The sequence below is a fragment of the Glycine soja genome, chromosome 1 (assembly GCF_004193775.1).
Source record: "Glycine soja cultivar W05 chromosome 1, ASM419377v2, whole genome shotgun sequence".
NCBI lineage: Eukaryota > Viridiplantae > Streptophyta > Magnoliopsida > Fabales > Fabaceae > Glycine > Glycine soja.
In genome coordinates, this window is record NC_041002.1 from 54357882 (window position 1) to 54374864 (window position 16983).

The 16983-nt window shown below is 33.0% G+C and overlaps 1 protein-coding gene across 1 annotated transcript; it reads left to right on the plus strand.

Moving 5' to 3' along the window:
• The first annotated feature begins 2842 nt into the window (after nucleotides 1-2842).
• LOC114423430 (polycomb group protein EMBRYONIC FLOWER 2-like) lies at nucleotides 2843-16101 on the plus strand. Its single transcript, XM_028390195.1, has 15 exons — nucleotides 2843-3046; nucleotides 3214-3365; nucleotides 3771-3826; nucleotides 4417-4481; nucleotides 4815-4867; nucleotides 5361-5414; nucleotides 5496-5555; nucleotides 7639-7685; nucleotides 7787-7908; nucleotides 8715-8991; nucleotides 9757-9805; nucleotides 14769-14852; nucleotides 15143-15222; nucleotides 15380-15469; nucleotides 15719-16101. The coding sequence occupies exons 2-15, from the start codon at nucleotides 3240-3242 to the stop codon at nucleotides 15840-15842; spliced, it is 1287 nt and encodes a 428-aa protein (XP_028245996.1). The 5' UTR covers nucleotides 2843-3046; nucleotides 3214-3239; the 3' UTR covers nucleotides 15843-16101.
• Nucleotides 16102-16983: the final 882 nt, after the last annotated feature.

The following is a 16983-nucleotide window of genomic DNA, read 5'->3' on the forward strand; positions in this document are numbered from 1 at the left end:
GTTTACAGGGGCATAGAATGATATAACCTGTTGGTCCCCTTATACCCTTTATTCTTCATTGATATAATTTATTTGCTTGTTTGCTGACAAAAAAAATCCCTTACGAATAGGCCAACCTTAGTAATTCATTATTTATCATAATAAATTGAAGTGTGTATGTTATATAGCGTAAAGCCTTATTTCTTTTATACGTAATTTTGTTAAAATATTTTGCAAGATAAATATAAATGTTTTTCAAATATATGAATATAAAATAAATTGACTGAGTACAACTAGACCAAGTGTCGCACTGCTTGAATTGTTTACACTATGAGAATGTTACACAATTTATGAGAAAAGGTAGACTTTTACATTGGACATAAATTGTCTAAATACGTAAAAGACAACGAAAGAAAATAGAAACTAATGAAAATATACAATTTTTTTATCCATAAAAATTTTTAAAAAAATATAAAAGAATTTATAGCAATTAACCTATTCTAGTCAACCAATTTGGCTAGATTTTCTTCTGGTACTACAAATATATTCTATTATGACCTCTCTTTCTTACATACCTAATCGTTTCTCTGCATGTTGGTCACTCAGCGTAACCTACACCTTTTAACGTTGTGATTCTCTAGTCCATTTGGCACCCATATATGTAGGTCCCATCATAACAATGCAAAACACATGTACACTAAGCTACATCAAAAATAAAAAGATGTCGTACGTGTCTTTATTTGCACATTTTACATCGTATTATTTTCATTGTATCCTTTGTCTCCACCAGTTAAAAGTGTCTGTTTCGTACCAATATAAAATATTGGATAATTAATTGGAACAATAGAGCACAGTGTTGGAGCAGGTCTGAGTTGCCCAGTGGACTAGCCAAATTAAGATCACTCTTGTATATGTTACAACTCATTATTGGTATACATGTATGTATGCGACCACTATGATAGCTGAAAAATTGGTGATTCAGCACTTCACCATATAGCAAGCTTACATATGATTTCTCTTAAGACTGGCGAAGACCATGCTCACGAAGAGTAGTGGGTCAATGAGGATTATTTACTTTAAAATAAAATATTAATATTTTAAAGAAAGGATAATATTTCGATTCATTTATAATACAATTTTTTTCTTCCATTTCGACCATAGAATATTTAAACAATGAAATGATTTTTTAATCCTTTTGCTACTTTTTACTTTATTTTATTTCACTTTCTTCCATTTCGTCTTTATATTCATACATTTTTTCAATATTACACTGCATCTACACAATCAAAACACTACATCTTTCACCACAAAATGAAGATATTTTCCTAAATAATAAACAACACCAGTAAAATCAATCTTTAAATATTTTCTTAGGAATTGATTGTTCATTTTTTTTTGCATCAGCAAACAAACATATTATTATTATTGATCGATTTTACTTGTGTTGTTCGTGCTTGCTTGGAATCTAAAGACCGATTTTACTCATGTCATTCTAGTATAGTCAATGCACCATATCCCAACTACTTATAGCTGCTGTTCATTAAATGCATCAAATACCCGAAAACCATGCTTAGAGAGCAATCAAAAGGTATGAAAAGGGCACCATATCCGTCCTTTAAAGTTTCAACCCATGATCATCATCAAATAGTAGTAATAACTATTCTGACTGTCTCGTTTTATTTCTTACATTTTTTTTTGTAATGTTCTTACATTTGAAATATGTCTATATATGTGTATCAATTTATTTATCATTTTAAAATATTAATTTCCTTTTTAATTTTACTATAAAAAATTAACTTTATTTATTCATATTTCAACCTATAATACAATAATTAACTTTATTTACTGTTACCAAACCACTATAAAAATTTTAGTTTAATTTATTAAGATAACATTATTTTATCATAAGAATGGATATAATTAATTGTTTTTTTTTCATATTAAGTGACGTTTTAGGTTTTTAATTAAAATTTAATTTTTATTCCAAATTCATCTTAAATAAATAATTAAGGTGATTAGATCAGTTTAGGGATATAGAAAATAAATAATAATCTTGTTCGTGGGACACGATCTCAGTTTTTTGTTGAGATGTTTTTTGTCGTAACAAAAATGGCCTTCTTGAGTACATATTTACTCACTTGTAGCATGAGTTTTGGTTTGGCATCCCATGTTTTTGTTTTCTCTTTTTGTTTTGCTATTAATATAATTCAACTACACAAAAATCTAAAATAAAGTTAATAAAAGACTATGGATAATGCAAGGTGTTGCCCATCACATATATAGTTCACAAAATGATAACCAATATCCAAATTTCCAACTACAAAAAAGAATAATCGGAGAAGCCTCCAAACACAGTCTAAAACGGGTATTATTTTTAAGCATTAGAATGATGGTAAGAAGCACACTTCTTATCAATAACAATTCACATATATAATAACGAGGATAACAATTAACTATAATAAATTAGACATAAGAATAAATTATTTAAAAATCGTCTTAAAACTCAAAGTTGAAACCGACGCGAATGAACGTTTAACCAACCAAGAGAGAGACTTCATTCTTTTATGCCTAGGAAAGTGTGAGCCTAAGTTTTTTTCAGCTCGTAGCAATGACCATGGGAAACGTTTTCATCTACAACAAATGAACAAATTTCTGCGCAAATAATAGCCATAAAACCAATAAATTGTTCACTCAAATAATAAAAGCTCGATAGTAAGCAGAACTGACATCAGCAGTCCTGTATTTCTGCGCAAATTTTGCAATGGGCACAAAATATGAATGAGTTAGAACTTTAAAATAAAGATAAACTTATGCTTTTGACATAAATACAGTTTGTCTTTTTGGGCTCAATTCAACCGTTTAATTAATGATTGCTGGCAGTGTATAAAAAGAGTTGGGCTAGGAATTTCGATGGGCCATTTTTGTTTTGCGAAGAAGCCTAGGTCTATTCTTACCTTGCGCGGTGGACCGAGTTGACGGTGATAAGCTCCTCCCTTCTCCTCCGCCAGATCTCATCGTCGCCGTCGCCGAATTTCTCCTTGGCGTTTTGTCTCCGCCTCTCACTCTCGTAATCTTCTCTCTCTTCATTTCACTTTCAATTTATAGATGCAATAACCTTTGTTAATAGTGATAAACTTTGGTGTATTGCTTCGTCATTCGTTTGACCTAAGCGTTTGAGATTGCAACCGTGTCTGTGTATCAGTATATTCATAAAGTGGATCTCGTGTTGTGCAGGTTGAAGCTTATTAAGTACCGATAGCATGTGCCGGCAAAATTCTCCGGTACACCATGCCGGTGAAGAAGAAATTGCAGCTGATGAGAGCCTTTTGATTTATTGCAAGCCTGTTGAACTTTACAATATTCTCTACCGCCGTGCTCTTCAAAATGTAATATACTCAATGCATTTTTTTCTTGCTGAATTGAGTTTGTGCTGTTTTGTGATTTTTCAAATCTTCAATTTACTCTCCTACTTTTCATAATTAGAATAATCCAATTGAGGCCAAAACCTTTTACTACCATCATGTGCGTGTGCCCATGTTTGTCTTTGTTTTTCCTTCTTCTAATTGTCGTGAGCTGAGCTTGCTAAGAATTCTATTGAATATCCAAGGGAGATACGGATGTACGATCTTTCTCTTACTTTTTAACACATAAAATGGTCTTATATTTGTTGTTGGACACACCTCCTCCACATTTGAAAGTTGTTCTTGCAATTAACTTAGATTCCAACATTTGTTTTCAGAAAAGTATTCGAAGCTTGATTGATTCTACTTTATAATTGATTTCTCTTGCAGCCTTCTTTTCTTAGGAGATGTTTGCGTTATAAAATAAGAGCAAGCCGTAAAAGGAGGTAAACATTCCTTCTAATTACAATATATGGGTATCATTTAATTAATATTTAGTTTCGTGAGTCGTGACTCCATTTGTTAAACTGCACTGTTGTTTATACTATTTCCACACTGCTAATGTGATCACTCAAGGCACTTTAAGTAGTTGTGCTGGTAAAAAGGATAATTAATTGATGATGATTTAATAAAAGAAATTTGAATTTTGAGTTCTCATCCAAAAGAACCAAAGACAACAAAGGAAAAGAAGTAAAAAAATAATTCTTTAGTTCAAAAAAGATAACCTTTTAACTGTATAAGATTTTTTCTTTAATTATGAGCTAATGGTAAGCCAACTTCAAAAGTAAACGGATCAAAATTAAAGGCACAGGTTGTGCTGTTCATTGTTTCTGGCTGGTGGATTGATTTCTAGTTTAATTTTAGCATTATAGACTTGTATCTTTTTCAAAATTTACATTTAACACCTGGTTAGCTATAAATTTTTTCCTGAATAACAGTTAATGCAATAAGGAGTTCATATCAATTATGCTTTATCTCTTAGTTTTGCTGCATTGGGTGTTAATGGAAATTTTCTGGGGTTCTTTCTGTTTTATAGGTTGAGAGCAGGAATTGTGATTTTCAATTATAGGGACCGCTACAACATTCTTCGAAAGACTGAAGGTACAGCATATTATCAATAACTAGGTTTAACATTGCATCTTGCTATTGGTGTCCTATACTATGTTTTTTGAAGAGAAATGAAACTAGTTGTCAACATTTTATCATTTGTTTATGGGTGAAAGTTTTTTAGTGCTGTATTTTTTTTTATAACTTTTTAGTGCAGTATTGCATCCACCTACAATTTGGACTAATAAGATTTTAACAATGCTGCTATCTTGAGCTGACATTTTTCAGTTTTTTTTTTTGTTATTCTCTTTTCTTTGAACTTTTATTATTATTTAAAAATAGGATTTTGACAACACTGATATGTTTCCAATCTCTTTTCAAATGCAGTGACCGAAGACTTTTCTTGTCCGTTTTGCTTGATGCAGTGTGGAAACTTTAAGGTATATACTGTGAGTTGTACTTTTATTGTTCTTGTTCCATTCATAATTTAATAATTAGGAGGGTTGTTGTCACTTTTCTCTGTTTAGAAGTTAAGTGAAACCTCTGAAAACCATTTGTCATGAAAAATTGAATTTATCTAATGTAATGATTCTCTTCTAATCTTCTTTGAATGGTAGATATAATATTGTTTTTAGGTGGTAAAAAATATAATATTTAAATATTGATTGGATATTCATGGGAACTTTAATATTTTTTGCAATTCTCAATATGCTCTTTCTTTGTTAGAAAATATTTTCCTAATTTTAGCAAGAATCTAACTGGACAAATTAATGATGCCTTGTTTTCCACACTTTGTTTTGGCTATATATTATGTTCAAATTTTACTATAAAACTATAAAATCACATGAATTTACTGTTGAAAAGTTTTACGTAATCAAGCTAATATCATTTCCACACTTTGGCAATTATATCAATCTCAGTTTATTTGTGCAGGGTTTGCGATTTCATCTTTGTTCATCACATGATCTATTCAACTTTGAGTTCTGGGTTAGCAGTTGTAACTAAAAGTAAGTTTTAACATATTGATCCTTCTGAAAGGCTTTTAATTTGTCCTTGTTCTATTTGTAGGTTACTGAAGATTACCAAGCAGTGAATGTCTCTGTAAAAATTGATATATTGAGATCAGAGGTCAGAACCTTGTTCAATTTTGATTTATAGTAAATTGTTTATTTTGCTTAGAAATTGTAAGTTGTTTACAAAAGATTCTGTGGTTCTAATAATCAAAAGCATCTCATTTGGTACTATTAAAAAAAAACCTCGTTGAAATCTATCCCAATGATACCCTGATGTTTTTCTCAAATAGAATAGACTTGACTGAGGTCTCCACTTTCTGATGGATTCATAAAATGTTTGTCTAATTGAACATGGTCTCTATAATGGTGTTTTACTGTAATGTGTGTCAAGGATGACCACTCTAAGCCTTTATTTATAATGAGCAAATAAGGACTAAATCACTAATTACTATGTAATCATAAATAACAAAATAATATGTAATCTTAACCCCCCCCCCCCTCAAGCTCCAATATATATGTCATGTGTATTGAGCTTGTTAGAAATGTGGTCAACCTGATAGAAACTAAAGACGGTTTGAGTTGTGTGGTTGCACTGAATAACATGGCTCAGCGGCAGCCAACGAAGGCCCACAATGACGACGGAGACCGGTTTGACGTTTGTTGGAGATGCGTCATGCATCGTCTGTGTGAACTTCATGCGCCAGGGCCTTGCTTGGGGTCGTGTGCAGCGGTGTTTTGCGCTGGCTGCTCACGTGGACAGCAAGGTGGTCCTCTACGGTGACAATGGGCACTGTTCACCCGTGAAAAAAAGCAAAAAGGTCTACTATGGATGCCTTGAGGCGGAGGAAGAGATGACCAGTGTGACGCTTGCCGGAGATGCGTCACGCGCCAGGGCCCTACAAGGGGTCCCGTGCGGCGGTGTTTTGAGTTGACTGCACATGTAGACGATGTGACGGTCTTTGGCTATGGGCAACAGTGGTCGAAGGTGAGCTCCGACAAAAAGGCGTTAAGAAGTATGCCAAACAAGGGCAGAGCAGCCGCGTTGTTCACTGTGAAGAGGGGCTGCGCGGAAAAGGAAAACAGGAGAACCGTCAAATCAACATGGAATGACCCCAAACTTTACGGGTAGGTGCGCGAGGAAGGGGAGACCTCGTGGCCAGATGCGCTAGGAGAACTTTCGGCACTGATGTTGTTTGGTGTCCGGTGGTGGCATTGTCGTTAACGTTGGGTAGATCGGTGGTAGGCGCTCCTGATGGTGGGCTCACTGGCCGAAAAGGTTGTCGGAGATACAACAGTAGTGGTGGCGGTTATCGGAAATGTCACCGGAAAACTGAAAACAGGCTGCTGGAAAGAGACGAAAAGTAGAAAGGGTCCACCGAGACAGTGGGCCGCCGGATAAGTGACAGCGGGCAGTGGTTGCCAGAAAAGTTGTCAGGAAAGGAGAAAAGGTCGTTGGAAAACGGGTGAAGCAGAAAGGTCCATCGGGGACAGTAGGTATTGTCCCCAGTGGAGAACCACTTTCATTATTCCTGTGTCAAGAATACCTTAAGCTCTGATACCATATAACTGTTTTTTCTGTAATGTTGTGTGTCGAGGATGACCGCACTAAGCCTTATTTATAATGAGCAAATAGGATCAATATTGATTACATAGGATCAATCTAATAGTGAGTAATAAGGACTGAATCACTAATTACTAAATAACAAAATAATGTGTAATCTTAACAGTTTCTGCGGTGATAACCAGGAAAAGTGCTGTTGGATTGCTTAGCTTGGTTTCAGCTGTTGAGGTTATCTTGGTTAAAACCTGTAGTATTGATGGTGGATGTAAAATGGGACTTTTTAGTAACATCTATGTGCAGTGTGCGCTATGTTTTTGTACTGCCATAGTGAAGTAACTAATTAATCTGACTTTAATATAGGATATACATCTTATGCTTGGATCATGTTTGTCAAATAAACTTTTTATCCCACAGCAAAAGGTGCCAGTTCCCCAAAGACCTAGCAGGATAGCATTAATCTGATGTGCCTGGCAATATTCAACAAAACATTTGTCTTGCGTGTGTCTGTCTTTTTAAAGATTAGGAGATGAAAATTCCTTTTCCTGAAGAATATAATATTTGAATTCTCTTCTTCAGTTGAAATGTATGGATTTGTTTATAATATTTATTTTCTTAACACCTATCTATCTGCATGCAGAATGTTGCTGATGGAGTAATTCCACAATCGCAAACCTTCTTCTTCTGGTTGGTTGTGCATATTTTATTTAAAGAAGTCACTAACTAATTCATTTAATTCTGAGCAAGATTACCAACTTTAAATTATTCATTAACAACAACCTGTACAGTTCAAGACCTCGAAAACGTAGAAGAAAGGACTCTGTTCAAATTGAAAAACGCACCAATGTAAAATTCCTGGAGTTGGACTCACCAGAAGGCATACATAATGGATTTCTACAAAAAGATGATGGTAGGAATCGTATGTTGATGCCTGCTGTGACTATAAGTTGAAACAATATTTAGGAACATTTTCTCCTAAAGCACCTAAAATTCCCTTAAATGCATTGAAGATTTATTTGTCTTTAAAACATGCTAGTAGAAGTGACTCTTTTTTTCTTCTGTAAATAAATTGTAAAAATGAAAAGAAAAGTGAGAGATTCAATAATATTTGGTCCTAAACTGTAAAACAGAGAAAGACTATGTGGACACTGTTGGTGGATTTTTTGCAAAGAAAATAAATGTGGCAGAGGCAAATGGCCTCTTTATCAGTTTTAACAAAATCATTAACAGCTATAGTTTTTCTTCAATCTTCATGGGTTGAAAGGGTAATATGTAATTCTGATACATGATGGTGGAAAACTTTAATTTCTTGATATACTAAAATTAATTAGGACAAAAACTTTAAGGAGGTAAAGTGTATTTCACCCTTTTTTCTGTTGCTGTTAGGATACCTCCTGATCCTTGTGTTTGTTTCTGCTCTTATGATATGTTTTCATTTATCAAACACACACACAAACACGCTTGGAATGGATGACTAAGTTGATGCCTTAATATAATCTTTTATTTAGATGCACAAAGGGCTTCATGCCCTGGAAAACTCCTAGAATCTCCCTTTCAAAATAAAAGGGTGCAAATTGATGGATTATTTTTACTGCAGTAAATAGGGGGAGGGGCAAATACATACTTTTTCCAGTTTGTTAATTACGAGTAATGTCTATATAATTCTTTGGTTTATATATTCTGTGGGATGGACTGAAATTCTAAAGTTATTTGTAGATATCTTATCCTGCAAAGGAGAGAATGTGTCTAGAACATCTCGTAGTGAGAAGATTTTGCCTAGTGGAAGAAATGACGGAGGAAAATTTGGTCCTGATCATCCTGGCACCATGGACAACCTGGAGCATGTGGAATCCAGTTTCAACATTCCAGGTGTTTCAATTGCCATGCCCCAATCTTCTGTGGACCCTGAATGTAGTAAATCAATATGTAAAAGTGATCCTGCTCTGCCTGCTAAAACAAAGAAGCTAAGCATGGATCGATCAGACTCAAGAAAGTATGTTCATAAAACCTTTTTGCTTCTTATCTTTGATTTTTGAAAATATAAACTTCAGTTGAAAATGAAGACTCAACTATTTTTGAGTTATTTACTAGAGAAATGTTAGGAACGCAGTCTCAAACACTCGTTTTTTAACACACTTTTTTTTATTGGTTGAAATTTATTGAAAGTCACAATTGTGTGGTTTCTACATCATATTTAATGAATCTCTTTCAAGATTTTGTGGTTTTCAATAAATTATAACCAATAGAACAAAGTGTGTTCCTAGCACTCCTGTCTTTAATATTTATATTTATTTCTATTGTTCTTTTAGTTTCTGTTTTATAAATAAGTAGTTTCTATGTCATGTGGGGTATAATAAATATAGTTTCTGCTAGGAGTGTGGTAATATTGTGAAACATCAAGTTGTATTTATTAAAATTTTAAGAACAATTTAATTGAATGATATGAAATAATACAAAGTCAAATACCTCTGTATGGATGTTTGAGTTGTAGAATATCTGAATTGTATTTCTGTCACTTGTGATTCAAATTTCATAGCTTATGCAAATGCATCATTACTGTTATCATTGCCAATGTGGCATCTGTGATCAGATTTTATTATTTTTAAGAATGTCTTTTATACTTTCTATCACCATGAAATTTGATTAATTTGAGAGGAACGTAATACCCATGACTTTTTTTTTAAAATTATAATCTTTCTCATAAATGTCCTGATTTGAGCATTTTGATTCAGTTTTTTAATTCAAAATTGTTTTCCAGCCGAATGCTTCTGCAGAAGAGACTTTTCTTTCACTCACACAGAGTCCAGGTGATTAGTTATCTTAGATCTCTGAATTTTTTTTATTTGTATATGTGCTTCATAATCTGCTTGATGTATGGAATATTTTATGTATAAGTTAATTGCTAAAAGTGAATCTCTGGCTTTTGTGTTTTTTAAATGTAGAAACCTTTGATTTTAATGTTAAACAACTATTTATCATGCATAAATTTGGTACTAGACCGCCAATCCTCATTGTATTTAATGCTTTTGGAAACTTGATCTTAAATAAACAAGAGTATATTTACTAATAGGCTGTTGTCTTTCTTATCTCCTAATTATGGAGACACTGATAAATCTTCTGCTGAAATTATAGAGATTTTAGGTAGGGGAGGAGAAAGTGAAAATAGGCTAGTGAATAATCTGAAATTGATATTGATTTGATATATATACAAAATATATTGGCCCTTATTCTATCAACAAGAAATAAGTCTTGAAATATGGAAAGCACTCTTAAAAGATCTTCCAAGGTACTTAAATATTCTAAGATACAATAATGAATTTTTAAAATATTTTAACAATTTGGTTAAGCTTTTTTTCTTTTTTCTCATTTGTATTTCCTCTGCCTCCTCTGCCCTTTCTCTTGGCTAATTTGTATGTTGTTAATGGACACTTTATCTTCCTCAACATCTCTTCATATCTCTTCTTACCTTCAGATAATTTCCCCCCTTTAAAAATTGCCATCAGTAGCTTAAAAACCCTGTACGAGTTAGTTTTAGAAAGAGACCGTGAGGTAGTTATATGCAGATTAGAGTGAGGAGGGTATCAAACTTGTATCTGTGAATGGTTGGAGCCTACAATTACTTATTTGGCTTGGGAGCACTGGCTCTTTCTCTGTGATTGCGTTTTCATTCGAATACATATTGAAGACAGTGTTTTATGTTAGGAGTTCCTTTCATAATTGCATCATTGGTGCTTCTCTCGTTGAGAGGGACTGAAGTTTATGCAAACGAGAATGATGCCCTAATGTTTAGATGTTTTAAGTCGTGGATTAGAATAGTCTCAAAAACCAGGAATCGTTGCCGTGAAATCAGGATTCCATGGTGAAATCTCATGATTTGACCCAAAAGAAGTATACAACCCACCTAAGCTCCTTGGTGACTAGTGTCGGAGATATCATTGAGTCTATTGCAGCTTTGCATGCTGAGTTACGAGACGGATTACAACAACCAAACTCCCCGTCAAATGAATATGGATGACAAAGGCGCACTTTGCTGTTGAAGAGACTCCATTGGAATTGTTGCTCAATTGGTCAAATTAGCATTTAGGGGATGACTTGGCATTGTTTCAAATTACTTAAAGAATCCGATCATCACTTAGAATAGAATCAATTTAAGCAATCACAATGTGATTGCTATGGAAAACGTGTTTAGTAGTCCCATTTTGAAACTTCAAATGAGAGTTTTAAATTTTGGATGGCGACGAAGAGCGATGAACCCAAAAATGCTACGGTGGGAGTTATTTTCAAGTTTTTCATTACTATTATTGTTTAGTTTATTATATTACATGTGTAGGGGTGTGTGTGTGTTATTACTATTTTATCATGATTGTATAATATTTTTTTGAAAATTTAATTTTTAATATATTTCTTCCCTTTTAATACAATATTGCTTTTTTAATATTCTGACAAACAGTCATGTTACTCACACCATTAATTTCTTGAATTTTATGCACTATTTCATTTTTTAAAATTGTAAATATTATATAAAAATTAGGTTAAATTGCAATTGTGGTCTCCCTTTAATTCCTTATCCTCGATTTTGTTTTTTCTATTTTCCTCCCCATGATTTTAGTCCTCAGCAGTCAGCATTTAGAAAGTCCACAATTTTAGTTAAATCCTCAATTTTGCATACATTTATTCCTTTTCTCTTACATTTTAACTAATTTAGATGTTTATTTGCGGCTAGTACTTTAGTTAACGTTTAGTTAAACGGTGATTGTTTGTGAAACTGTGGATTTTCTAAAATCTAGTGATTAAAATTACGGAAAAAGAAAATATGAAGACCAAAATCGTAGACTAGGAATTAAAGGGGGACGAAGATTGCAATTTAGGCTAAAATTAACATTGAATAGTTTATAATAAATCGTAAGATTGTTAAAACAAAATTGGTATAGTTTATATACTTTATTATCTTTAATATTATTCTTACGAAAATTCTAAAATTTGTTTGAGTAATACTTTTTTAGTTTTTAATATTTTAATTAATAATATATTTTAATTTTATATCTCAAAGTTTTTATATGTTGAATTCAAATCTTATATTTTAGACACACACTCACACGAAATAACCTAATACATATAATATATACTTGTGATTTGCTAACTTACATCCACTTGTTTTTTAGAAGGAGTAAGTTAACAAGTTAAACCTTGCATATTTTTTTTAGAAAATTGTAGTTATAGTTTGTTAACTTACTACTTCTAAAAAACAAGCAGGTGATGTATTTGCTAACATACATCCACTTGGTTTTTAGGAGCAGTATGCTGTGTTATTAAAACTGAATTGGTGATCAACCCTCAAGGCACTGGGTCACTGGTTAAACCACATGGATTGATAAATTATTAATTATATAAATTTATATTAATGATCTTGTATAAAACTAATTTGTCATTCATATTCTAACATGATATGCTGGTGCAGTGGTAAGAAACATTTTAAATGTCTTGGGGGCCCTGTGTTCTATCCTTGGTTGGAGCATATTATTTTTGACCGAGTCATGTGCACATCCAATTTGAAGACCAACTTAGACCGATCATACCATCAGTTTTTGGTCCGAGGATCTGATTTGGTTTTTATAACATTGGGAGTATGTTAGCAAGCTACACTTTAGGTGTATTTAAGATAATTTGTAGTTATAACTTGCTAACTTCTAAAAAGAAAACAGGTGTAAGTTAGTAAATCCCTATATATGTATTATAAAAATATATATTGCAATATACTATATTATATATCATTTTGTGTGTGTTTATATATATATATATATATATTGTAATATTGTTGACTGTTGTATTTTTTAATTTCAAATATAAAATAAGGAATCTCGATGATTTAGGCAGTTAGTATGATGATCATATTATTCAAATTTGATATGATTTGATTTTCCTTTATTCTTGAAGATTTAGTTTGTTGAGATAAAGATCAAGTTATTCAAATCTGATTTGATCTTATTCTGTAATCAAGGTAGTTAGGATCTCTCTTATCCATTTCCGCCTATGTAAACTCTCATGTAATCTAATCAATGTAGAAAAGTAAAAATCATTTTCTTCTCCTAAAATTACAAATATGTTGTACATTATAATGTATATTGTGTGCATTATATAGTTAGAGACATATACACCTAATCCAGTTCTCCTCTTAGGAAAAAAGTTACACCGGATTAACATGATCAAGTAGTTTCCTAATCCAATTCTTTCCTTAGGATAAAAATCATACTGGACCAACAGGATATAATAGATTGTAGGATAAGATAATCAAATCCTATTGATGTACTTGACAAACTAAAATTCATAATTAGATGATTGTCTTCACATAAAGTCATAAACATCATTGATAAAAACACCAACAAAAAGGATAAATAACAAGTAGCAACTAACAAAGAGTCAATATTATAGACACAATGACAAATTATAAAACTAATAATTATCATTCTCATCTTCATCCCCCTCACTAATCCAACATAATCAATCTCCACATTCCCTAATGTTGCAAATCCTTAACCTTCTTCTCCTGACAAATCTGCCTCTAGTTCCTCCTTCTCACTAGTATTATCTTCCAATGCTTCCTCAACTTGAACCATTTTTTCTCCCTAGTTGAAGAAGCTCCTCCTTTGCCTCTTGTCAAGCTTAAGATCCTTATAGCTAGTTGTTGTAAATGGGGAGCATCTGGACCATACATTCGGCACCATTGAGCTACAAAGGCAAAGAAAGTGTGTTAAGCACTTAAGCAAGTGACTTAAAGAATAAAAATTCAAAAGTTACATATGTTTGTTTCTTACCCGGTGCAATTTCTTTCCTCGTTGAAACAGCAATTGGAGTCCCAAACATACCAGCCCCCATTTTATAAGATAGCAACTCCCTCATGATGATCTTCTCCATGTCTAGATCTCCCACCAACTTATTGATGGCCGCATACAATCCCCTTATAACCTCACCATCAAATTCCATTTGAGAGTTGTCATAGAAGAACTCTGGATTCAAAAAGTGACCGGCTGCATGTAATGGGCAGTGAAGCTGAAGTATAACGGTGCGGCCACAATCCCGTTCCTTGGTCGTTTTCTCTTCCTGGACACTTTTCTCTTGTGCGACTTTCTTTTCCTGTAAAGGCAGTGTTTTCCGGCTGTGCTATGTTCCTACCAGTGAGATTAGGCAGAAGACTTTTCTAAAAGAAAATGGTGGATAGGTGGCGGCTGATGGGAAAAAGAGAAAGAGGTGGGGTTTCTTTTGCTTTTTAGGTCAGAGAGAGGGTGAGGTAGTTATATGCTGAGAGGAGAGAGTGTATCAGACTTGTATCTTGTGAATTGTTGGAGCCTAGAGGTAGTTCTCTGGGTTGGGGGCCCTGACTCTTTCTCTGTAATTTCTTTTTTATTCAAATACATATTCACGATAGGGGTTCCCATCTGTCTTTCTCTGAATTTCTTTTCAATTGGGTATATCTCTGAACGAAATGTTTAGTTTGATAGACAATTATGATATTTCTGGCGGTATCTTATGTAACACTAGCATCAGCTAGGACTTATACATTATTTTTCTTATCATAAGTTTCATGCAATACTTTTCTTTTTAATTGGATCTTAGGTTTCTTAGCTGAATACATGATTGTATTGTATTTGAAACCTTCATCTAGCTTAATAAAATGAAACATTTTTTTATGATAAAGTTGAGTTAAATTTTGTTAGTGGACTTGTTCTTTTGATTCGTTCCTAAGCTCCATCTCACTTTTCGTGTTAATTGAAGCCTATGGCACTAGAACAAGTGTTATCAGACCGTGATAGTGAAGACGAAGTTGATGACGACATTGCAGATCTTGAAGATAGAAGGGTAAGCTTGAAAGCCTTTCAAATTTATTTTTCTTTTTCACTTTTTCCTCTTTTGTCTGTCAAAATAATGCATTTGGATTTGTTACTTCTGGACACATTTTGTATAGAACGAGAACATGATTAAATTTAGTATAGCACTTCCTTTTCATGACTTAAAAAATTCCCTTTTCAGTTTGGTCCTTCCCTACTCAAGTTGCTCGTCTAGATCTTGTGCAGTTTTCTATTGGATATTTACAGTGCAGCAAACTTATATTAATCACGATAATTTAATGTTGAACTGTAATGTCGCAGATGCTTGACGATTTTGTGGATGTTTCCAAAGATGAAAAACAGCTCATGCATCTCTGGAACTCTTTTATGAGGAAGCAAAGGTGTCTAATGCGGGCAGTCATATTAATCTTTCTTTAGTTTTCTTTTCCCCACATTAGTAACACTAGTTTGCTTGTTAGGTTTTGCATGATAAATAAAATGAACGTTCTGTGTCATGTGCATGATTCTTGTTGGTTACACATGTTTTTACTGTGACAGGGTGCTAGCAGATGGTCATGTTCCGTGGGCCTGTGAGGCATTTTCCAAGCTTCATGGAAAAGAGCTGATCTCATCTCCAGCTTTATTTTGGTACTCCTATCTTCCATTGATATTTCTCTAATTTTATGGAGTTTTCCTACTAAAAAAATGATCAAAGCATTACCTGTGATTGCTGTCCTTGATAGCATGGAAGTCATGATTTAGTTAATTATATAATCTTTATGCGTTTTCTGATCAGCCACTTGTAGTACTTTAGTTTATAAATTTTTGCTTCATACTTCATCTTATCTATTTATTTTGGAATTTTGTTTTTAGAAAAATAAATATCCTTTGATGCAGGTGTTGGAGGTTATTCATGATCAAACTTTGGAATCATGGTCTTCTTGATGCCTGTACAATGAACAACTGTAGCATAGTATTAGATAGTTACAGAAATGAGGGATCGGATACAAGAAAAAATTGAAGACCAGAAGGAAACTGACTCAACAACAAGAATATACAGTCTTCTCCGCCTTGTATTTTGCTTAACTGCAGGTTCCCATTTTCGTATTTGCATAATTTATTATGATTTTTTGAACTGTTATTGGCCTGTTCATTGTATTAATGTTCCCAATGTATTGAGATTGAAATTTAGGGTATTCCCTCACAGTAATTTTACTTCTGAATTGTAGCTTGTCTAACAAATATAATATTTTTATATAAAAAATGTATAAAGTACTGAAGTTTTTACATCATATAAAATTTTAATAGGATATTTAAAATTTTGCTTTGTCATTAATTTTTCTGGATAGGTGGGTTATTGGGAAAAATAAATGTTTAATCCATTTTTTACTGCCTATGGAAGATGATATTCGTTATGCCTCAGTCTCTTTTTTCCTGAATTGGCAAGAGAGGTACACCTGTGCCGGGAAATCTGTAAATCACATAATCATTCATAGCATTAAAAAGTACCATAATGCAAATATTTTATGCTGAAAGACATGTAACACAGTTGTCTCAACTATAACGTCATAACTTTGTTTTGATACAAACTCCTAAATTTACATTTAGGTTCTCATGTTTCAAAAGTTTTTAATGATTTGTATTCCTTTAATAAATTTATATTGGTACAATTGTACGAGGCAATGATCTGGCCTTTGGTGTCAAAACATTTAAGAAGATTTCCTCTTCCATATTAGATAAGATTTCTCTACAAAAATCACAATCTAGCCAGCAGGTAGCATCAACTTATATTGGCCTGAATCGACACTTGCCAAATGCATTTTTCTCATTCATTTCTAATCTTCATGTTCGTCAGTTTCCTTATGTAGACCTGATTGATATTAGAAGCATTTTATTGGCCGTTCTAGCATATAAAACAAGATAATTGTGGATATTTTATAGCTAATTATGTCATATAAATGGAAAAATTGTTTTGTTCAATATTTAGTTTCTCCTTCTCTAAGATAGATTGGTGTGTGCTTTAGAGGCCTAATGTATATTATATATAGGCCTTACTAGAGTATATTGTATCGTGTTTATCTAATATACGAGATATTTAATTCATTTTGTTACTTAGCTCGTAGTGAAGTCCTTAGAACAATAAGTTCTATGTCATAGGGTAT